At 35.6% G+C, this 25,314-nt stretch overlaps 1 protein-coding gene across 9 annotated transcripts in view; it reads right to left on the reverse strand.

Moving 5' to 3' along the window:
• Positions 1-25,314, reverse strand: part of LEKR1 (leucine, glutamate and lysine rich 1) — a 225,671-nt gene that overhangs the window by 200,269 nt on the left and 88 nt on the right. For 6 of the 9 annotated variants that reach the window (XM_042955501.1, XM_042955502.1, XM_042955494.1 and 3 more), the window contains exons 1-4: positions 24,664-25,310; positions 23,939-24,045; positions 21,608-21,697; positions 8,436-8,650 (exon numbers count right to left, since the gene is read on the reverse strand). In XM_042955501.1, the coding sequence (XP_042811435.1) occupies positions 8,436-8,650; positions 21,608-21,655 (263 nt within the window). In that variant the 5' untranslated portion in view covers positions 21,656-21,697; positions 23,939-24,045; positions 24,664-25,310. Of the gene's footprint in view, positions 1-8,435; positions 8,651-21,607; positions 21,698-23,938; positions 24,046-24,663; positions 25,311-25,314 lie in introns of those variants that run through there. The other 3 variants (XM_042955499.1, XM_042955500.1, XM_042955504.1) reach the window with 3 other exon arrangements.

Genomic DNA, 25,314 nt, shown 5'->3' on the forward strand with positions numbered 1-25,314 from the left:
GCTGTTACCAACAGGGGAAACTGGGTAAATAGTACACAGGATCTCCATTATTTCTTACACTGCATGTGTCTATAATTACCTCAAAATTAAAGTTTAATGTAAAAATTCCATTCAATTCTAAATGCAAATATTTCTGACCAGTAATCTGCCATTATGGTTCTTGAATTCTCTGAAGTAAACACCCAGCTGTGATCAGTGTGCTACTCTGTTATGATTTTTATAAAAGGTAAAATTTTCTATATGTCATTCTGACCAGCTGGTGAGCATCATAAGCTTAAACTAAGAGTTTCAATAAGCTTATATCCATAGAACAGTCTAGTAGCTATAATAATGATATATTTATCTATACAGTATCAATCTACCTGCAAACATAGAATTTCCTTGTGGCTACTCAAATGAAGTCCTTTCCAGAGGAACTCTGGAGTAGACCTCCCAAGGAGCCCCAAAAGATATTTCTGCCACAATGTCAAGTTGGCAGCTCAATACTAGTCTATGACAGACACCAAAGGAATTGATATATAAGTAGTAACACTAACCTATTATAGCAAGAAAGTCAAGGTTAGAAAATGTTATTTGAGGGTGCCTGGGTGGTTTAGTCGGTTAAGCATCCGACTTTGGCTCAGGTCATGATCTCACAGTCTGTGGATTTGAGCCCTGCGTTGGGCTCTATGCTGACAGCTCAGAGCCTGGAGCCTACTTACCTCTCTCTCTGCCCCTCCCCCACTCGTGCTCTGTCTGTCTGCCTGTCTCTCGCAAAAAATAAATAAACATTAAAAATTTTTAATAAAAAAATAAAGAAAGAAAATGTTATTTGAAATCCATTCTTTCTTTAAATTTTAGGCACTCATATTTTTCTGCTTATTTCCTTTGTCCACCATGTTCTATTCTTTCTCTTGGGCTATCTATACTTTGATTCAGGTTTCATGAGGCTTAATGAGTACAGTTATAAACACTTATAGCACATGAAAAAAATAAAAATGTTTAAAGTATTAAGTCATTTTTTTAAATGTCAGCATAAGACTTCTGGTTTCCAATCAGATGTGTAAGGAGCTTAGAAGTCACTATGCTATCCTAACAATAGGTAAAAAAGATGAACAAAGTGAAAAATGAACAACTCTTGCTAGATCTGTTAGAGAAGTAAGGTCACAGGGCAAACCACTGCCCCCTAAATTAGAGACAGATAAGGTGGATACAGAGAATCAGAACTTCTCAGAGCAGAAACCCACAAGAGAAACCTTCATGGGAACCAATGCATGGAAAGAAAAACCTGAATTGTAATTGGCAAATGACTGGAAGCTCACTGTGGACATCAATCTGAGAGATAAAAACTATAGGGGGAGAGGGAAACCACACTTTTGTGAGTTTTATATCCAGGAGCCTTACCAGGTCTTCACAGTAAAGATTAGAGAAAAATCCACTTGTGCTTCTGACAAGGAGAGGGGAAACATATTTCAAATATGATGAAATATACCAGAGCTTTCTATTCTGTTTAAGAGGCCTGCTCTCAGGAAAAACTATCTTATCAGAGTTTAAACTACTGGGGTTTTATCAGGGCTCAACTGACCTGGCAAAGGGAAATACCCAACTTCAGCCCACCCCAGCCATCCTGTCCTACCTAGGTTGGGAGTGGGGAGGGGTAAGAGGCTGGCAACTGAGAAACATCTGTGAAGTTCACAGTCTAGAGGCACAGGCTCACTGCAAGACTGGGACCTAATCCCAGGACTACTGAATACCTCTCCTACACTCCCACCCACCAGATTAGACTGAATTACTAAAGACCCATTAACTGCAATTCCTTTCACCTAGAACATCATGTTCTCCTTCCAAAAAATTGGAAGGCACACTAAAAGGCAAAAAACAAAAACAAAAACAAAAACAAAAACCCAGTTTGAAATGACTAAGCAAACATCAGAACCAGAGGCAGATATGGCAGGAATGTCAGAATTATCAGACTAGGAATTTGGAATTAGTATGAAAAGAGCTTTAATGGAAAAAGTAGACAATATTCAAAAATACATGGGTAAGTAAGCAGAGATATGAAACTTCTAATAAAGAATCAAAAATAAATGCTAGAGATCAAAAACACTGTTATAACAAGATGAAGAATGCCTTTAATGGGTTTATTAGTAGACAAGACATCATTGAGGAAAGAATTCTCTGAGCTTGAGGATATGACAATAGAATTGAAAAGCTGCTAAAACTGAAAAGCAAAGGGAAAAAATGAAAAAAAAAAGAGAGAGAGAGGGAGAGACTCTAAGAACTTTGGGACAACTATAAAGGGTGCAACATATGTATAACAAGAATACCAAAAGAAAAAAGAAAAGAAACAGTATTTGAAACAACAACTGAGAATTTCCTCTAAATTAATGTCAGACACCAAACCACAGATCCAGAAACCTCAGAGAATACCAAGCAAGATGATTACCACCCTGCCCTGCAAAAAACCCCACAGTTAGGTATACCATCTTTAAACTACAGAAAATCATGACTAAAGAAACAAATCATGCAAATCCTGATGGTGAATATTTACGTACTCTTACTTAAAGTGAAATGAATGACAGCAATGATGCAAGAAATAGGAGGGAAGAATCAGGAATATTTTGTTATTATAAGGTACTTACACTACCCATGAAGCAGCACAGTGTTATTTGAAAGTAGACTTGGATTAGCTATAAATATATAATGCAAATTATACAACAACAACTAAAAAAAAAAGTAAAAAACAAGTAGAGCTGATATTCTAAGAACGAGAAAATGTAATTATTTAAAATGCTCAAATACACAAAAGGCAGAAAAAGTGTGAAAGACAAACATAAGAATAAAAATAAGAACAAGGGCAACAAATAGAAAACAGTAATAAAAATGGTGATAGTGATCCAACTACATCAATCTTTACAGTAAAACTTTGATTTGTGAGCATAATTTGTTCTGAAAACATGCTTATAATCCAAAGCACCCATATATCAAAGGGAATTTCAAGAACTATTGGCTCAGTTGTGATCATGTGACATTAGGAATCACGTACTACTCATATTTCAAGACATCGTTCATTTATCAAGTTCAAATTTATTAGAAGTGCTTGCTTGTCTTGTGGAACAGTCACAGAACAAGTGACTCACAATCCAAGGTTTTACTGTACTTTGAATGTTAATGATTGAAATCATTAACAGAGTGTATCAAAAAATGAGACCCAAGTACATGTTGTCTGCAAGAAACCCATTTTAAATATAAAGACACATGTAGATTAAAAATAAAGCAGTGGAGAAAGATATATCATGCTAACACTAATCAAAAGAAGTGAGAATGTCTGTATTCATTTCAGACAGAGAAGACTTTGGAGCAATGACAGTTATCAGAGTTGAAAAGGGGTATTATGTAATGATAAAGGAGTCAATACTCCAAGAAGACATAATAATCCTTAACAACAGATCCTAACAACAGAGCATCAAAATATGTGAGGCAAAAGCTTATAGAATTACAAGGAGAAATAAATAAATCCACTAGCATGGTTGAAGACTTTAATACAAAAATGGACAGATACAACAGGTGGAAAATCAGTAAGGTCATAGTTGAACTCAATAGTATCATTAATCAATTGAAATAATTGACATCTATGGACTATTTCATCCAAGAATAGCAGAACATACATTTTTCTCAAGCTCACATGGAACATTCACCAAGTTAGGCCACATTCAGGGCCATAAAATACACTCTAACAATTTTAAAAAATTAAAATCATACAATGTCTGGTTCCACGAGGAAATTAAACTACAAATGAAACAGAAGAGCTGAGAAATCCCCAAATACTGGGAAATAAAAAAAGACACTTATGAATAACATATGGGTCAAAGAAGTCACAACAGAAGTTTAAAAATACTTTGAACTAAATGAAAATGAAAATACAACTTGCTGAAATGTATAGTATGCAAATCTATATGATCACCTATGTAGAAAATACATAACAAAATACATAACATACAAAAGTCAATAAATTTCCTATATACTATAACTACATGGAATTTGAAATTAAAAACAGATTACCATTTACATTAGCACCCCCCCCCAAAAAATTAAATACGTAGGTATAACCGTGAAAAACTCTTAACAAAATATGTATAAGATCTATATAAGAAAATGAAATGTAGATGAAAGAAAACAAAGAATAACTAAATAAATTGAGAGTTATTCCGTGTGTGGATAGGAAGGCTCAATATTGTCAAGATATCAATTCTTCCCAACTTGATGTATAGATTTAATTCAGTATCAATCAAAATCCCACAAGTTATTTTGTGGATATGAACACACAGATTCTGAAGTTTATATGGAGAGACAAAAGACCCAGAATAGCCGACTCAATATTGAAGGAGAAAAACAAATTTGGAGGACTGACACTACCTGGCTTCAAGACTTACTACAAAACTACAATAATCAAGATAATGTAGTACCAGTAAAAACAAAACAAAACAAAACAGACAAAGATACTAATGGAACAGAATACAGAGTCCAGAAATAGATCCACATGAGGGCGCCTGGGTGGCTCAATTGGTTGAGCGTCCGACTTCAGCTCAGGTCATGATCTCGCGGTTTCGGGAGTTTGAGCCCTTCATCAAGCTCTGTGCTAACAGTGCAGAGCCTGCTTGGGATTCTCACTCTGTTCCTCCCCCACTCACACTGCCTCTCTCTCAAAATAAATAAATAAACTTTAAGAAAAAAAGAAATAGATCCACATAAATACTACAGTCAACTGCTCTTCAACAAAGGAGCAAAGGCAATACAATTGAGCAAAGATGATCTCTTTAACATATCACGCTGGGAGCAACGATAAGACATCCAAGTGCAAAAAAAAAAAAAAAAAAAAAAGTAAAGAAAAAAGAAAAAAAAAAGAATATAAGTACAGAGTTTACAACCTTCACAAAAATTAACTCAAATGTATCATGGATATAAATATAAAATGCAAAAGTATAAAATTCCTAGAAAATAACAGGAGAAAAATTAGGTATGTGCAAAAGACACATCCAATAAAGGACTATTATCCAAAATATACAAAGAATTCTTAAATCTCAACAATAAGAAAATAATCAATCTGATTTAAAAATAGGCAAAACATCTGAATAAACACTTCAGCAAAGATATACAGATACCAAGCATATGAAAAGATGTTCAACATCATATGTCATCAGGGAAATGAAAATTAAAACAAGATACCAATACACACTTATAAGAATGGCCAAAATCCAAAATACCAACAACACCAAATTCTGGTGAGTATGTGGTAACAGGAACTCTCACTCATTCATTGTCGCCAGGAATGCAAAATGATAGAGCCACTTTGGAAGACAACTTGGAGGTTTCTTACGAAATTATCCATACTCTTACTGTATGATCCAGCAATCACACTTGGATATTTATCTAAAGGAGTTGAAAATGTATCTGCATACAAAAACCTGCACATGAATACTTATGGCAGCTTTATTCATAACTACCAAACCGTGGAAACAATCAAGGTGCTCTTCAGTAGATGAATGGATAAACTGTGGAACATCCAGGCAATGGAATATTATTCAATGCTAAAAAGAAGTAAGCTCTCAAGCCATGAAAAGACATGCAAGAAACTCAAATGCATATTACTAAGTAAGAGAACTTGAAAAAGCTACATATGATTCCAACTATACAACATTCTGGATAAAACAAAACTATGAAGACAGCAAATGGATCAGTGGTTGCCAGTCTTTAAAAGGGACGAAAAGATGAATAGGCATAGCACATAGAATTTTTATCCTCAAGAATGAGATTAGTGTACTTATAAAAGAAACCTGGAAGAGCTCCCTTGCTTCTTCCACCATGTGAGGACATAGCAAAAACACCAAACCAGGAAAGAGTAGGAGGGAGGAACCCTTCCAAATATGCCAGCACCGTGGGACTTCCCAGCCTGCAAAACTGTCAGAAACAAATAAATAATGTTTATAACCACCCAGTCTATGGTACTTTGTTATAGCAGCCCAAATGGACTAAGACACCCACTGATAAGCAATAGATCAATAGCATAAAACAGAGTCCAGAAATAGACTAGCATAGAAATTACTAGGTGGCATTTCAAATCAAAAGAGAAAGAATGAAAATTTAATGAATGATATTGAGACAAGCCATACATTTCAAAAAGAATAAATATGAAATTATAAATCCACCAGACAAAATTAATTCCAAATAGATTAAAAAGTTAACTAAAACAGCAGTACTATAAAAGTTTTAAGCATATGTTGTGCTTTCAACCTGCCTGAATCTAGGTTAGTGTTAGCCAGAGTGAGTTTCTGTTGTTTGCAATCAAAAGAACTTGACACAGAACCTGGACCAGAATTTGGCATGAAATATTAAAAAAATAAAAAATCAACACAGAAAAACACAATAAACAAAAAGATAGGCAAACATGAGGAAATATTAGCAACATATATAAACCAAACATAATGTCCATATTTTATTAAAAACTCCTATAAATAAACAAAAATAAACAAATAACCCAATAGAAATTTTGACAACAGATATGAACAAGTACTTAGTAGAGGAAAAAACAGAAATGTCTAATAAACATGAAAAAATGTTCGACCTCACTAGCAACAAAGAAACACAAATTAAACAACAATGAAAACTCAAGAAAAAAGTAAATTATTTGAAAAAAATTGAAAAACTCTAATATGAACATGTAGGAAAATGGTCTTATAAACTATTGGTCAAATTAACACTATCTTCTCAAAGGACAATTTGGTATACATTTATCAGAATTTTATTTTTTTTAATGTTTATTTATTTATTTTCAAGGGGGGATGGGGCAGAGAGAGGTAAAGAATCCCAAGCAGGCTCCACACTGTCAGCACAAAGCCCAACACTAGGCTCAATCTCATGAACCGTGAGACTATGATCCGAGACTAAATCAAGAGTCGGATACATAGCTGACTGACTGAGCTACCCAGGCACCCCTATTTATCAGAATTTTAAGTTGGCATTTCCTTTCTTTCAGCAATTTCACTTCTAGGAATTTATCCCATGAAAAACACATGTACACAAGAATATAAATATAAATACTATCTGTAAAAAAAATAATACCTGTAATAAGAAGTATTGGAAATAATCTAAATGTTGAAAAGAAAAATAAGTAAATTATGGCATATTCTTAAGAAGGAAAGTGTAACAGTTAAAAACAAGATTGCTCTATACACACTAACACGGAACAATTTCCAATGTATGTAATTAAGTGGCTCATATATGATATATTAGATATTTTAAAGAAATATATCTATAATAAAAGAAAAGGCACAATAAAGGATCTAGAAAGATATACACCAAACCATTAAAAGTGGTTTTCTCTCCAGTAAGAAGAAAGTAATCAGAATAAAAAGGGAATTCTTTGCCTTTACTTCTGTTTACTTCTTTTATTTTGTGTGTTCATATGACTTATATAATGCAATATTTTATTAAAGAAAGTAAAATGTGAATACCCCAAACAAAAGAATCTCTGCTCTGATAGGCAAAACCCTCCAAATCTAAAATTTTAAGCTGAATACTTCAAGCTTCTTATTTTTCTACTCAAACATTATGAAATAATTTATTATTCAAATTTGAAATTAAAGACACTGTAACAAAGTTTTCTTAGTAAAGGTCTAAGAAATATCAGGTTCAACTGAGATTTAATGTAATTATAAAAGCTTATAACAAAATGTAATAGAAGCACTTAATCCTAGGAGATTTAACAAAGTTCCTACTTTTACAAAGACATGATATTCACTAAATTCATTAATTCAAAATTTACTAACATCAACTGTCGATATTTTAAATGGAGAAATATTCACTTATAGGAAAAAGGAAAAGCCATAAAATACCAGCAAAAACCCTTCTATAGAAGTGTCTGTATAAACATACTGAAGTGTCGTTAGGCAGACTAAATTGCTGATTAGATTCAGCAGCAATTAGGAACACAATCTTTAATTTTATTCCAATTTCAGTGACTTAGAATCATGTACCAATTTTAATGTTTTGGCATCCTTTCAAAACATGAAAACCTTATGCTATAAATCTAAATATTCAAGGCCATTTAAAAACAAATGTTAAGTCGCAAAACAACCAAAATTCACCTGATTTTGATAGACAAATCTTTCTAATGATAAATTAAGATATATATCTGAGGAAAAATATAACTTGACCCTTCCCAACTATGACTACTGAATGAACTAGTTTCTAATTATTCAAATAGTAAATATTATGCCTCAAAAGAAATGCTCAAACTATAATAATTAGGTTTAACAATTAGTAATAATTAATGAACAAACATAGGTGTATTAAAGTGTAAGTTATACCTGATATAGAGAAATTCCAGAAAAACATTCAAAGTCTATTTCCTGTACTTTCCTTTCGAACTAAATAAATGACAGAAAAGAATAATATACCTTTCTGTTTTGGATTCATTGTCAATTTTGTACTGTTCAAAATCTTGACTAAGAGACCGTAGCTTTTCTTGAAGTCTCTTTTCACGATCTACACTTCCTTGATAAAATTTCATCTCTTTTTCCATAGCTTTCATTTTTTCTTCCATAGCTTTAAACTCGTGAAGAATTAGATAGCTGACTCCACAGTACTTACAAACTTTTTCTTCAGGGGACATCTAGAAAATAGACATATATACATACATACATTGAAATGATATTTTTAAATTTCTGGCAAAGTTCCACTGAAGATGTTATTGCAACCACGCTGGTCAAATGAAGTAAATGCACAATGGACTATGCCATGGAGTAATAATTATGATGTTGCTGACATCTGGATAAAATTTTAAAAACTGGCATGACATTGACTCTGACACAGAATCTTGGAATTAAAAAAGGGTCTTTCAGAGTGATTGCTTCTCCATAGTATCTCTAAGAAAGATTTACTCTTGAAATATTTTCCATAAAATAAAACAAAAAATGATGAAAACATCTTTATAATTCTTGTTTTAAGATGAGTTTTCCATGAAGTGGAGAGAAATCGCTGGCCTTTCACTGCCAGCTGCACTGTGATCCTGGAGATGCCTCTTGGCTTTTTCAGATCTTATTTTTCCTCATTTATAAAATTATGGCATTGGACCAAATGAACTCTTAAGTTCCTGTTCAGTTTTAATATTTTATGATTTTTACAGAATTTACAACAGAATTCTCTCATATAACCATAAATAGCAAAAACATTTTAAACCCAATCTCTTCTAACTCTGTTCTTTTCCCTTCAGGTAGGTATGGTTATACCCATTTTATAGATAAGGAAATGGAAACCACTGAAGTTAAATAACCAGTTGGTATATGGAGACATTGGGATTAAACCCAGGTCTATCTAAAACCTACCCCCTGTAACCATTTGTGTCATATTTTTCTGCTATGGGTGAGTCAGCTTAACCCTCTTACTTCTTAAATAAATAAGAAGTTCATATATCTCTGGCCAGCATAAGGGCAGTGAAAAATGGAATTCCAGCAAAGTGAAGAGAGAGGTAATTCTTTTTTCTGTCTCAAGTATATAAATATTCCTCAAGTAGACTACTCGTCCTGCTATTCACAAAGGCTAAGAGATGGCTTCATTAAATATTTGCCCCAGGGCACTAAAATGAAAGCAACACTTGTATTCAAGGGGTACTTACTCTTAATGAAAACTCCCTTAAGACTGTAGAAACTGCTCCCACAACTAAGAGTGACACACTTCACCCACCTGTCAATGCCATTACACAAGAGTCAGTTGAAACAAATAACAAATCTTTACATAGTATCATTTTGTTCATCTAAAGTTCAATAACAAAAATTTCAAATTAAAAACTGCAATACTGTGGGATACAGGTGAATGACCACATCAACCATCTAACTGCCAGAGATACCAAATTTACAGATTTGTAAAACAACAAGTTTGAAACAAATCATAAAAGTAACTTGCATACAATCTACTCTAACCTGGATAAGAAGTTATCCAGATTCTATTTCAACCTCCCAAATGATGGGAAACTAGTTTGTAAAGCAGCCTGTTCTATCCTCTGACAGCTTCTCATGCTGACCCCAAATCTGCCTCCCTGGTAAGCGCACTGGCCCTAAATCTCCCAGTAACCATGTGGAACAACCCTAGACCTCGTTCTAATATTTAAAGACAGCTATCAGGAGCACTCCATATCTTCTCTTCTCCAGGTCAAGACTTCCAATTCCTTCAGCTGTTTCCCATATGACATGGTTTTGAATTTCTTCCTTATTCTGAATAATTTTCTCTGAACCTGTTCCAGTGTTCTATACATGTTTCAAAGTTTGGTCCCCAGAATTTAATACTCCAGCACGGTTGGTCTCACTAAAACAGAGTAAGAGAGGGCTCAAACTTCCCTCATTCTAATATCTCATAAGTAATATCATTGGTAGTATCTTCTAATGCAACCTTCGTTCACAACAGTCTTTTCTATTTTTTATACGTTGATATTATATATTATTACTTGCTTTTGTGTTAAATAAAGCACCTATTAAAAAAATGCTTCAGTGTGAAACCATCTTTCATTATATTAAATATACCAATCTATTCCTTCTCACCTATGTTTCCTTTTTTAGAGAATTCACCTTCTACAGTCCTGGCTGCTCTGGTAATGTGACTAAATCTCCCTCCACCCATCAACCGTAGCCATGGCTGACTGGGGGATGAGGACTGGATATCAGACCTAGAAGAACCAAGCCCTAGGCTGGGATGAGCCAACCAGACTTGTAAGTGTTGAAGACCCAGGTATTTGGGACACCTTTAGGGCAGCCTGAATGGAGACGGATCTTCCACACAGAGTTAGCCACATTACTGGAATGAGAGAGAAGGGTGAGCAGACATACACAGACAAGATGAGACAAAGATAATCTGGATCCAAAGTAAGAAAGGAAAAAAGGAACCAATGACCTTCAAATTCCTCACTTCAGTTACTCGTGCAACCTAGCTTCCCTACCTGTCCTTTGGGATCCATGCCCAATCTTCCTGCACTATTCTCTTTCCTCCTTATGCTACCTATTTCTTGCAACCAATAACCCTCATTCTATTGTGTATCTGGTTTTTCAGATTGAAGTGCAGAAAATTAAATTATAATTATAATGTAAGTAAATTAATAACATATATATCTGCACATACATATCTTAGACACACATATATCTTTTTCTTTTTTTTAAGTTTTATTTTTATTTTGAGAGAGAGAGAGTGGGGATGGGGCAGAGAAAGAGGGAGATACAGAATCCAAAGCAGGCTCCAGGCTGTGAGCTGTCAGCAGAGGTCAAAGTGGGGCTCGAACCTACGAACCACAAGATCATGACCTGAGCTGAAGTCGGAAACTTGACCAAATGAGCCACCCAGGTGCCTCTGACACACATGTATCTTAAAGATATGTATGTGTTAGACTCCCTTTATGTATTGACTTGGTGTGCAGGAAATTCTAAGCTTTGTGTCTCTTTGAAAATTGATCCTTATAAGCTGTTTTCTCCATCTAATTTATTGATTTAAAATGTTGAATATGACAAAACTGAGGAAAGAACTCCATAGCATGTCATATCTACTTGGTTGATACTGATCTATTACTCAGCACATTTGAAGAGTTGAAGGTACAACTTTTCAATTGATTATTAATCTATCCAATTATTTTTATAATCAGCCTATATTTACCCATATTGTCTTCAGGAATATTATGGCAAACTCAGTCAAATGTCTTCATAAATTCTATACATTCTATAGCTACTATAGGTCTTGGACCTAGTAACTGTATACAGCATCCACATGCTGATTCTCTTAATAAACATAAAATTGGCTCAAGGGTTACTGTTTTCTCTAGTATATCCTCACAAACCATCTTTTAATAAATACGTTCTAGTATATTGTCTGGAACTGAAATTGAGTTCACTGGTTATAATTTATGGCCATTTTATACCTGGAATGGCATTTGTATGTTATCCTCTTACTCTCTATGTGTTCTCAAAGATCACCAAGAGTAGCTCCACAATCCCATTCAAAGGTACTATCAGTCCCTGGGAATATAACTTATCTAGGTCAAGAGACCTGAACTAATTCAGAACAGATGGGTATTTTCTTATAATCCCTTTGCTCTTGTGAGTTTTGGTTCCTTCTCATCAATTTGAAAATTATATTGCTTACTTGAAGGCACTTTCATTCCTAACCTTATGCCTATTAATCACAGTTCTTGCCCAGATTCTGGCAAAATGCTTTATCTTCATTCTAAAGAAAACTCTTGCTAGGTGGAGCTCATCTGCAGCCTGATGTACAAAACAGAAACAGTATAAACTTCACAGCTACAAAAGCTATTAGAATGTTATTCTAATATTCTAAACAGCAATCAAGGCAGGGGCAGGTAGAGCAGAAATACATAAAGTAATACATTTTATAGAATAGGTATTCTAGAAGTTCAGCAAAGAATACCCAAAAAATGATATCATGAGCTAGAAAACAAGACAATCAAATTACAAAAGAATAAGTCCATAAGAAGAGTCCGCAGAATTCACCTAGTACGATCTAAATTACTGAATGATCTATGTTAGATAAGTATATTGAACAAAAGTTTTCAGTATTATTAACTTGTAAACAATTTTCCATAAGCAAAAATACAACAGAAAAAAAATGCAATAACACTTTCAAATTCTTAGTGTTTGTATGGGCTAATTACTTAGGATATTTCTGTGAAGCTTGAAAAATTATGAAATACTATAATTAGATTCCCACATGAAGTAAGTAAAAGTTATCTGTTTTTTGTGAAATATAATTTGTGCTTCACTCTTATAACTTGGCATTATGTCATCATTTTCTAAGTAAAATAATGACATGCTGTCGTTCTTGACAAAAGACCTATATCATGAGCAGGATATTTTTGCTTTCTACAAGACATGCTTTGGAGGAGGCATCAACAAATGCAGTATATTAAACAAATGTAGAGTCATTTAAAAATAAATTACAGGGGTGTCTGGGTAGACCAGTCAGTTAAGTATCTGACTCTTGATTTTGGTTCAGGTCATGGCTCATGGTTTGTGAGATCAAGCCCCATTTCTGCACTGTCAGTGCAAAGCCTGCTTGGGATTCTCTCTCTCCCTCTCTCTCTCTGTCCCTCCCCGACTTGCACTCTCTTTTTCTCTCCCAAATAAACATTTTTTAACAAAATTTTAAAAATTATAAACTTCTCAAATGTGGTATTTGTACTTTTAAAATTATAGTTACAGTAACACCTTAGATTGTGAGTAACATGTTCTGCAAACAGGCAAACATTTCTAATAAATTTTAACTTGATAAACGAGTGATGTCTTACAATATGAGTAGTACGTGACACCGAACATCATATAATCACAACTGAGCCAATGGTTCTCTCTCTCTGTCACTGCAGGATTGCAGGTGATCATCTCCCATGCTCAGATGCTCAGTCTCAGGTCACACTGTTTGGCACAAACCAGTGATTTTTTTCAAAACGTTGGAAGGTGCCCACAACTGGCATCAGGGTATTTTTTGTTACTTCAAAGCACCTATGGACAGTCTTTTGCTTTTCTACACAAGAATAAGCTTAGGAAGGCTTTGCTTCATTCTAGGTCAGGCTGTCTGCAGATGGAGACCCTTTCCTCTGTGGCCTTATTACCAGTTACATTAAACACAGTATATGACAAGAGTTTATTAATGCCATACTGTAGTCAACATCTGTGCCAGCGTATACAATGGCACCCCACGTAGAGAAAGGTTGAAAAGAAAGGTGGTAAGAAGGAGTTAATTGCAGTGGAAGTTAAGAAGGAAATCATCGAGAAGTATGAACAAGGTATGCAAGTGGTCAAAATTACAACATTTTGTAAGCAGTGTATGTCTACAGAGAAGAACATTTATTACAACATTTTGTAAGCATCTCGTCTACAGAGAAGAAAAAGGCAGAGGAATCCCTCACTTCAAATGAGATTAGGGAGATGTGTAAAATCTGGGAAATAGTGTAAAATTTTGTAGAAAAGCACCACTCAAATAAGGCTGTAGCAGTGCAAGCAATGAAATTGTTCAATGACAATGCAATGTCACATTTCTGCGAAATCCTCGAAAGGAAGCAAGAGCAAGTGTCATTGGATAGGTTCCTTGTTAAAACTGCACAAAAAGAAAAAGATTCCATTGAGTCAATAGATAGCAGTGATTCCCTTAGTGATACTGGAAGTTGTCCTACACAATAACCCTCCTCTCTCTTGTCTCCCTCACACCAGCCATGAAGGTTTTCAAAGGTAAGTACAGGTTAATTTATTTTTCTTTATATTTTGTATTTTATTTATTATTTTGCATTATATTACCATACCGTAATCATTTTTATATGAATATTTTGGGGTTGCACAATGAATCATCTGAGTTTCCATTATTTTTTATTGGGAAATTTGCTTTGATATACAAGTGCTTTGGATTACAAGCATGTTTCTGAAATGACTTATGCTTGCAAACCAAGGTTTTACTGTATTTAATATAGAAGTGATGAAAATTTTTTAAAAGGTTAAATTAGGCTTCGAATCCTTTTCAAAGCTCCTGTCAGTGCTTGAACTAGAAAAGGCACTCCAGTAACCTCCTGCAGCCCAACTGAACTATTCTCTGCTCTAAAACTGTTCCTCCTTTCTTCTCCCACCCATCCCATGCTTGTTGTACTTGGATAAGGAGGAAAGAAACAGATAAACTATTCTATAAAGGAGGAAAGAAACAGATAAACTATTCCATAACACAGTATAAAATGAGACCCCTTCTAAGAGGTTCTCCACTTAAAAAGATGTAAAGAGGGTCTAGCCAGTGAATTTCATTTGGTTTGGGAGAAACATTTTAAGACAGAACAGTGGACCTTTTGAATCACCAGTTATACAGGCCACCTGACCATTTCATAAGGCCATCAGGACCCTTCCTTATCAATAAGTCAATTTGCTATACAACCAATTTAAAGATCAATTTTGTATAGAACAGCTACAAAAACCCCTATAGCAACATAGGAGCAATAGTGAAAAAGTGAGTGTTTTTTTCACCTAATATCAGGAACAAGGCAAGGATATATATTTATTCTCTCTGCTCATATTCATCATAATGCTGCAAGTTCTAGCCAGAGCAAGAAGGCAAGAAGTAAATGCCAAGAAAGAAAAGAAAAAGAAAAAGAAAAAGAAAAAGAAAAAGAAAAAGAAAAAGAAAAGAAAAGGAGGGAAGGAGGATGGAATGAAGGAAGGAAGGAAACTGTCCCTAATTTGAGCCGACATGGTTGCCTACATAGAAAATCCTGACGAATCTACAATAAAACTCCTAGAACAAATAAGTTCAGCAAGGTCAATGATTGAAGATAAACATTAAAAAACCAATTGTATTTGTATACACTGCCAGTGAACACATGGACAGTGAAATTAAAAATACAACACCAATAATGATTGCTCAAAAAAATGAAATGCTTAGGTTTAAATCTAACAAAACATGTACAGTAGTTGTATGCTAAAAACTATAAAATGCTGATGAAAAAATCAAAGAAGATCTAAATAAACAGAGAGACATACTGAAGACTCAAAATATTAAAGATAGCAATTATCCCCAAATTTATAGGCTTAATGTAATTCTTATCAAAATTTCAGCAAGATTTTTTCTTAAGATATAGACAGGATTCTCAAATTTATATGGAAAGGCAAAGAAACTAGAAGAACCAGAACAATCTTAAAAAAAATAAAGTGGAAAGAATCATTTTATCTGATTTCAATACATACCGTATTGTTATAGTAATAAGACTGTGTGGTAAGACACAGAGATCAATGGAATAGAACAATGGACCCAGAAAAAGATCTGCATAAATATGCCAAATTGATTTTCTGCAATGATGCAAAAGCAATTCAGTGAAGGAAAGATTGTCTTTTCAATAAATGGTGCTGGAACAATTGGATACCCATAGGTTAAAAGGAAGAAGGGAAGGAGGTATGGAAGGAAGGAACTTAAACTAAACCTCATACCCTATATAAAATTAACTCAAAATGATTATGGACTTAAATGTAAAACATAAAAATATGATTTTAGAAGGAAAAAAAACCTAGGAGATTATCTTCAGGATTTTCTAGGCAAAGAGTTCTTATACTTGATACCAAAAGCATGATCCATAAATGGAAAAATTGATAAGTTGGATTTCATCAAAATGTGAAACTTGTGCTCTGAAAAGGACCCTGTGAAGAGGAGAAAAATACAAGCTACAGATTGGGAAAAAAATATTTACAAACCACATATCTGACAAAGGACTATTATCTAGATTACACAAAGAACTCTCAAAACTCAACAATTTAAGGAAATCCAATTAGAAAACACATGGTCAAGGGGCGCCTGGGTGGCTCAGTCAGTTAAGCGTCTGACTTGGGCTCAGGTCATGATCTCAACGGTTCATTAGCTTGAGCCCCCATCAGGCTCTGCTGTCAGAGCAGCCCTCTTCGGATCCTCTGTCTTTCTCTCTCTCTGCCCCTCCGCTGCTGGTGCCACACACACTTTCGCAAACAACTGCGCTCTCTCTCTCTCACTCTCTCTCAAAAAATAAAATAAACACTAAAAAAAAATTTTTAACTAAAAAAAAGAAAACACATGGTCGAAAGACATGAAGAAACATTTCACCTAAGAGGATACAGATTCCAAATAAGTACATGAAAAGATACTCATTGTTAGCCATTAGGAAAATGCAAGTTAACACCAAAATGAGTTATCACCATATACCTATCAGAAAAGCTAACATAAACACTAATGACAACATCAAATTCTGGTAAAGATGCAGAGAAGCTGGCTCACTCATGCATTGCTGGCGAGAATGTAAAATGGGACAGCCCAAACTGGAAAAGTTTGACAGTGTCTTAAAAAACTAAACATGCAATGCAACTACTGTACAACCTAGCAATTGCACTCTTGGGCATTTATTCCAGGAAAATGAAAACATATGTTCGCATAAAAACATACACATGAACACTTACAGCAGCTTTATACATAATAGGCAAAAACTGGAAAAAAACCAGATGTCCCTCAATAGGTTAAACAAACTGTGCAGTACCTTTAGATTGTGGAATACCTCTCAGCAACAGAAAGAAATAAACTACTGATACATGCAACAACCTGAATAAAGCTCCAGAGAATTACACTGAGTGAAAAATCTAATCCCAAAGGGTTATATATTGCATTATTCAATTTAGATAACATCTTGAAATGATATAATTACTGGAGATCGATGGTTCCCAAGGGTCATGAATTGGGGATGGGAGGTGAGGTAATGGAGGTATACCTATTTTTCCACTGGGAAACCTCACCTTAGTAGACTCCATGACCCTCTGTGGCCTGCCAACAGAAGTATTTTAGACTCAAAAAAAAAAAAAAAAAAAAAAAAGAAAAGGATTTTGGACTACAAATTGACAACTGCAGATTTTTCAAGATTTTAGGTCACAATATTAACAGAATAGTTTCTCCAAAAATCACATAGCTTCCTATTCCTTTTGTCATTAGACTTTAAGACTAAAATTGCTTCAAAACACAACACACATACCCACGCCCACACATAAATATCACTACTTTTCCAGGATGCTAGTGCTAACATTTCTATGACCATATTCTCTTTGTTTTTCCTTTAACTCAACACAAAATCTGACCCTAGCCACAGTGGCCCAAAATGACCTGGAAAATTACGTTTATTTTTTCTGGCAATGACAATCTGTGCTTGGAAATATAAAACTGTTATTCTGAATAAATTTCAAAGTTCCAAAGTACTAAAATTACTTTACTGAAACAGGACGAAATGAGCTGTTACTGCTAGGGAAAGGGATTGTTATCCCAGAAAGAACAGTGTGCACTCCAGCCTGCACCACCACTTGTGTTTTGTAAAATAAACAACTCTGGTCTCTTTATTTTACTTTGTGTTCTGTGGTAATAAATATCTCCTGAAGCTAAAAATCCTATTACAAGTGTTCATTTTGTCACCATTTAAAAAAAAAAAAACAAGAGATCAGTTTTACTTTTTGCAAAGTAACTAGTTTTTCCACAGTTTGTTGGAGTTGTTTTGACTTCTGCATATGTCCCCTGGTGAAAACAGCAAAAGGAAAGTTGTTCGTTGCTTTGTTTCTAAAAAGAGAACTCCGTATGTCTATAATATCAGTTGACATTCAGGAGGGGAATAAATATAGAATTATTACTTTGCTGATCTATAAGTACTGTTCAAGTTTTAAATCATGGCAATAAAGTCCTAAACTTAGAACAAGTTCATTCTGCTTCCAGAATGTTGGATGACAATTCTAGCAAAGCTGTTGGATATTGGAGGTCAGAGACAAGTAAGAGTTCAGTCTAGAGAAAGTAGATTCAGAGATATAGTCTAAGTACACACAGAAGTGAACTGTAGAGTCTAGCAGCAGACAAAGCGGGCAAGTGTGGTCCTGCTCTCCAGTACACAAGCCTGTTTTATATTTTCTGCCACTTAGGGATATGGAAGTCTGAGGCATGTCTGATGCTTGGTCAGAAACTGTGACAAAAAGCAAAAAGATTTAAGAATGAGAGTCAAAAGATTACTTTATTCTTTCTTCTCTAAGATTTCCTAAGAAATGAGACCAGGGGGAAGTAATTTAACATTAGGCTTCTAATCAGGCAATGGATTCTTTCAATATAACTGAATGTCATCAGCATTCTTCTCCCTACTTTCCCCACCACCTTTACTTTTTCTTGCAACTCTATTACTACCTGTTTTGCTATTAATAATAGAGTGTAATACACCTTCACATTCCTTACCATGTATCTTTCATGTGATTAATTGACCATCTATTTCCAGATCATACAGCAAAAGTATAGAAAGAAATAAACAAGAAAGGCTCACCTTCTCTTCTACACTAACTTTCCTTGCCTAGACACAGAAAAGAAAAAGAAAAAAGTAAAGAAAGAAACACAGCAGAAGCTTTTCTAGAAAGAAGAGCCACATAAGAACTAATATAAAAAGTTAACAGAAGAACAATTAAAAAAAAAAAAAAAAAGCCTTTGAAAGACCTGTCACCACCTACTGACCTACACACCTCAGTTATTTGTTCATCCAATAGAGAAATGAGCACAATTTCAAAGTCATGTGGGAAAAATGATTTGTTTTCTTCATCTTAATAATGCAGTGGTTCTAATCTGAGGTATTCCTATTAGCATTATAAGCTATATACCTATTTAACATGATTCTGTATGAAATGATGTATGCAAGTTGACTAAATAGATATACTGCCTGATCAGTAAGCAATTTAACAAGTTACATAATGGACAATCTAGATGAATCAAACATAGGTAAGAAGTTGTGAAAAAGAAATAACTGACTTATTCTTGGACTGTGCTTTAATAGGCTGTGGCTACATGTACACATTTTTGTTGCTTTATAATCAAGCCCAAAACAGTGCCTAGCACATAATATGCACTTGATAAATATTTGTGGTATAAATGTATCTAACTTGAGTCTGAAAAAGTGCAGAGCTGCGTTTTACATTCTAAACATTCAGCAGGACCAGGGCTACAATCAGCATAATTGTCCAGGGACTTAGGCAGCTGAGTCTTTCCTGATGTCCCTCCTCTGCACAGTATGGACAACTGTCTGCCATTCCTGCCTTGAGAATAGAACTGTAGATTCGTGAAAGGTTTGGTTTTTATCATTTTTAAACGATTTACTTATATAGCACCTTAAACATGAGAAAAAGGCATTTTACAATTCTCATAAAAATCTTGTCAAAATAAATACATACCTAACTTGGCCAGCTTTTTTTCACCAGTAAGTTTCTGTTACGTTGGCCTAGGATGCCCTATTCCCCGTCTGTATATAGAAATACTCAGCTTTCAAGGGCCAATCCCAATTCTGTCACCCACATAAAGCTCCTCCCTTGACCATCCTCCCCCACCTGTCCATATCAAAGAAGATACTACCTTATATGATATTTAAATCATATACTGTTTTTTACAGTTATTTTTTAAAAATTTTTAATGTTTATTTTTGAGAGACAGACAGACAGAATGTGAGCAGGGGAGGGGTAGTGAGAGAGGGAGACACAGAATCTGAAACAGGCTCCAGGCTCTGAACTGTCAGCACAGAGCCCAACGCGGGGCTCAAACTCACAGACCGTGAGATCATAACCTGAGCCGAAGTCAGACGCTCAACCGACTGAGCCACCCAGGCGCCCCTGTTTTTTAGTTATTTTTTCATGTCATTATATATCCTCTTCCTTGGGATCTGCAGTATGGATATTGTTTCTTCCAGACTGTTTTGTTTTGTGTCTTTTAATCTCTACCATACCAGCTTAGTATTTGCAAGGAACTCAGTTGAGGGAGAGAGGAAGGATATTCCATGTCTTCAAACACATATAAGCACCATTTCTCAGATAAGCATAGCATAGTTAAGCTCTCTCTGTGCTTACTATCTCTTATGTCCAATTTAAAAGGCGAAGCAAATTAAATGCAATGGTTTAAAAGGTCTTTTTCTGGGCTTTTCCTTTCCAGTGCCTGCTAGGTTGCATTTTACATAAATCTGAAGAACATGCAGTAACATTAAGCATTAACTTAAATCAATGGCATGATTAATGCTAACAGGCAACCCAAAGCAACATGCACAAAGGATAAAAGCATATCTGAGGGATGACTACAATTTTTAATTAAAAAGTAACGGATTGGTGGTTAATTAAGAGTTGACTGTAGATTTACTGAAAACCCTCAATGATTAATGATAGTTAACGTTTGAGGTTTTAATTCACAATCTGTCAATCAGTTTCAAAGAGACGTTTTAAACATTATACTGTTAACAATGTATGCATTGCCAAACTAAATACAGGATAAATGCTTCTGCCTGAGGACAGATATGAACTCACAGGGAGGAGAGCAGGATAGAAACTGAAAAATTCTTAACCAGATTCAATGAGTTGATATATATGAAAGGGTTTAAAACAGTGCCTGGTACATGATAAGTGGGAAGAATTGAGGTGAAATTGAAACAGACCCTAATATGGAGAGAGACACAAAAATTTAGCATATCACAAAATGTTACAAACTAACTGTAGCTGCTATAGTGTTTTACTACTAATTATTTGCTACTAATTATTTGTTTTTGCAAATAGGGGGATCGCTTAAAATTTTAAACAGACCCGTTTATTTCCATTTTTCAAGCAAGTTTTTTTTTTTTCTGAAAAGCTGCCAAAAAAATATATATCTAACTATAGTATTTGGACATTCCTGAGGCCCTCTTTTCACAAGAGCTCCACAAACAGCTGGTCAAATACTGTGCTGAAATTATAGATGTCTTCCTTCACAGGTCAAACATTCTTTGCACTGAATTGAATTCTACAATCTGGCCATTATGATTGTTCCCCTTACACTCTATGAATTAATTGCAGATCCCCTGGCCAAAATAAATACAAAACCTCTGAAATCACTCCCCCAGGTTTTATTACTATCTACCTTTTTTTTATATATAAATTTTTTAAATGTTTTTCATTTATTTTTGAGACAGAGAGAGAGAGAGCATGAGCAGGGGAGGGGCAGAGAGAGGGGGAGATATTACTATCTACCTTAAAATGCTCTCAATGTTATGCTTTAATAACACAATATAATACCATACCTTTTGGATTTCTTCAGGTAACGCGTGCATGGGGATGTGACGATCCATAATTTCTCAAAATATGCAGAGGGAGTTCTGAAGTAAAATAATCTAAAAACATTGATGGCAATGGTCAGAATTGAAATTATGAATAAAATTCAAATTAAAAGCTATAAATTCTTGGAGTAATGAGAGATAAATGGTGATAACTTTTAACAGTTATTTCATCAACTCAGTATTAAAAGGTACAACTGGACCTTTTCAATTAGTTATTACGCCAATAGAACAGGAAAGATAACAGATGACTAAGTCAGAAATATTTTCTTCCTTTAGAACTTTATAGTCTAATTGTAATTTCTCTGGTGGTTTATTACTAATTACTTGTTTTGCAAATACAGAATAAATGTTAATTTTTTTTTAATTGTTGTTAATGTTCATTTATTTTTGAGAGAGACAGAGTGTGAGTGTAGGAGGGGCAGAGAAAGGAGACACAGAATCCAAAGCAGGCTCCAAGTTGTCAGCCCAGAGCCTGACGCCGGGTTTGAACTCACCAACCGTGAGATCATGACCTGAGCTGAAGTTGGACACTTAACCGACTGAGACTCCCAGGCACCCCTAAATGTCACTTAAAATTTTAAACAGACTCATTTATTTGTTTTCTTTTTTTAAAGGGTTTTTCCCAAAAAGCTAATAGAAAAATATCTAGGGGCGCCTGGGTGGCCCAGTCAGTTAAGCGGCCGACTTCGGCTCAGGGCATGATCTCGCAGTCCATGAGTTCGAGCCCCGCGTCGGGCTCTGTGCTGACCGCTCAGAGCCTGGAGCCTGTTTCGGATTCTGTGTCTCCCTCTCTCTGACCCTCCCCTGTTCGTGCTCTGTCTCTCCGTGTCTCAAAAATAAATAAAATGGTAAAAAAAAAAAAAAAAAAAAAGAAAAGAAAAATATCTAAATATAGTATTTTAGCTCAGCAGATAAGAAAAACAATTTTGACATGAATGCTGGTTTAAAGGATGAAGTACAAAAAATATTTAGAGTTATCAGATTAAATATGATATGCAGACACTGAAAAGTCATGAAACTATGAGACGTGCTAATTTTACTCAAGATGAACATTTATATAATTTTATGCAGATATTTTACCTAAATAAATTTTCATTTCTAATATAACAATTCAACATAAAATCCTATTACTACTTTCATAAAACCACACAAGATGAATGGAAGGAACACTTTTGGTTCTTTTTTTTTTAAGTTTATTTATTTATTTTGAGAGAGAGAGAGAGAGAGAGAGTATGAGAACGGGGAAGGGGCAGAGAGAGAGGGAGGGAGAGAAAATCCCAAGTAGGCTTCGCACGGTCAGTGTGGAGCCTAATGCGGGGCTCGAACTCAAGAACCAGGAGATCATGACCTGAGCTGAAATCAAGAGTCAGAAACCAACTGAGCCACCCAGGTGCCCCTGGTTTTGTTTGTTTGTTTGTTTGTTTTTTTATCTTTCCCAAATATGGAGAAAGAATACACAGTCCAGTTTCATGAGAGATGCTTATATATTCATCTAAGGACTTGAGGGGCAGAAAGGAGGCAGCAGAGAGGATACAGGCACAATTCCACAGCAATGAAGAAAGTCTGAGGGCTGGGAGTGGTAGACTAGGAACAACCAAGGAGTTCAGCAAAGAAAGATGTCTTATCTTTCTGGTGGGAGTGGCGAATTAGGGAAGGCTTCCTGAAGCTGTTTGCTTTTGATCAGAGCAGGATTTTGACACAAAGATAGACTAAAGAGGCACAGTACTCTATCAGAGACAGCAACTCAGGCACAGCGAGGTGTCAGGGAAATTGTAGTTAACAAAAGTTCCTGGAGCGGCAGTTTTTTGGTTTTTTTTTTTAAGTCGTGCAACCATTGGTGGAAAGGAAATTCCCCATCCCCTTGTGTTAGCACAAAGCCTGTTGTTTTAATGAGCTGCTGTTTAGAACAAATAACTAATGAGCTGTCTTCCCATATAAACATAATATGTATGTTTGGTAAAGTTAACTAGAGTTAACTATGGGCGTAAAGTTAACTGCCATAGCTAACATAGGCCCACACAGTCAAGTACATAATAATCTGACGTTTGGCAGACTGTGATATGGCAAGAGCTCGTTATTCACAGAAGGCTCATTATTCTCTCTTCTGCCATTTTACAATGGACTTACCATCAGTAAATAAGATGGCATTATCTTAATTAAACTCTACTGGGAGTACAATTTTTCCTAAAATTGCCAACTAAATCTCCTTTTTAAATTCCACCCATAAAATTATTTGAGAGCATGGATCTAGTGACAGCATAAACAAAGGACCAGTGGAACATATTTGTTTAGTACCTTCTTTATCTGTAAAGGTATTCCAACTTTGGGTCCTTCTTATATAGCAAGTAGGAAAATTTGGCAGGTTCTGATTGAAGAAAATACTGCCAACCCAGAAAATCTCTCTACAATGCAGAAAGAAAACAATTTTATTATTGAGTAAGCATTTAACTAGACTGTGATGCACATCAGAGCCAATCTGCTAACGAGACTACAAAGACAGAAAGCTCACTTTTTTTTATATACAGCCATGTAGATACAATCCATTACATATACGTTCTCAAGAGAAAAGGTAACTCGTCCTCAACACAGTGGGCTACACACTTTCATAGTTCGTTTCCAATTCACCTAGTGATTGAAGTAGCTATCTGCACTGGTTAATTGCGATTGTTCTAAGGAATACAAATCCCTGTGATAGAATCCGTGGTTTCTAAAGGAAGGAGTCGAGGGAGAAAGTACCAAAGGTGATAAGGAAATAGGGACGCCGTCTTCCTTGATGTTTACATTTTAAAGAGATGGTTCCCACGTCCTCAAGAAAAACATTCTGGGTCTTTAAAAAGATTTGCATACGTATTAAAGGAATAGAGGCATTCACAAATTTACGGAATTTCTCAAGAAAAGGAAAGAAAAAAGTCACCCACGGCAACACGTAGGTGGAAAATTTTTTAATTTTTTTACTTTACTCTTACATTATTTTGTATGTTTTATCAAACTAGTTTCTTTTATCCTTTCACATTACATACATGTAGACTGCCCTTCAGCGAGAAGTGCGGTGAAACTGGCAGCAGCCACGTTAAGTATTTGTGGACCTGCTCTCTTAACAGGATCGTGAAGAAGATGTCGAAAACACAGAAACGTCCTTGACTGTTCACTTCCGATTCCCTTCCCTCACAGCAGTGTCACGTTGGGCCATTAACTCACGTCCAGCTTTCAGGCCCTTCCGTAAAGAACTATTCCCCTGGCGTGAATCACCCGCAAATGAGCAGATCAGCGTCAGGTGAAACGGAGTTCACGCTCTAAGACATTCCTGAAGAGGCGGGATTTTCCGAATAGAAACCAACTGCAAGGGCAGCCAAAACTGCTTGGAAGGGTTTTGAAACCCGTCCCTTCCTAACCCCGCTCCCTCGGGACCTGCTGTGGCAGGAAGAGGAGGAGGAGGGTGCGGGGGTGAGGCCGAGCGGCGCTCTCAGAGGGAGTAGAGGACTGGCGGGCTGGCGGAAGCTGTGCCGGGGCCGCAGAGAGGGGCGGAGGGGACGCTCGGAAGCCCCAGCCCTTCGCCGCGGCGCCTCGTCTCAGCTTTCCTGCCCTCTCCCCCGGTGCCAGCACGCCTCCGCTCCGGAACTGCGTCCCGGGGGGCTGGGTAGGCGGGGGACTCAAGGAAGTCATTCATTGTC

The sequence above is a fragment of the Panthera leo genome, chromosome C2 (assembly GCF_018350215.1).
Source record: "Panthera leo isolate Ple1 chromosome C2, P.leo_Ple1_pat1.1, whole genome shotgun sequence".
In the NCBI taxonomy this organism is placed as follows: Eukaryota; Metazoa; Chordata; class Mammalia; order Carnivora; family Felidae; genus Panthera; species Panthera leo.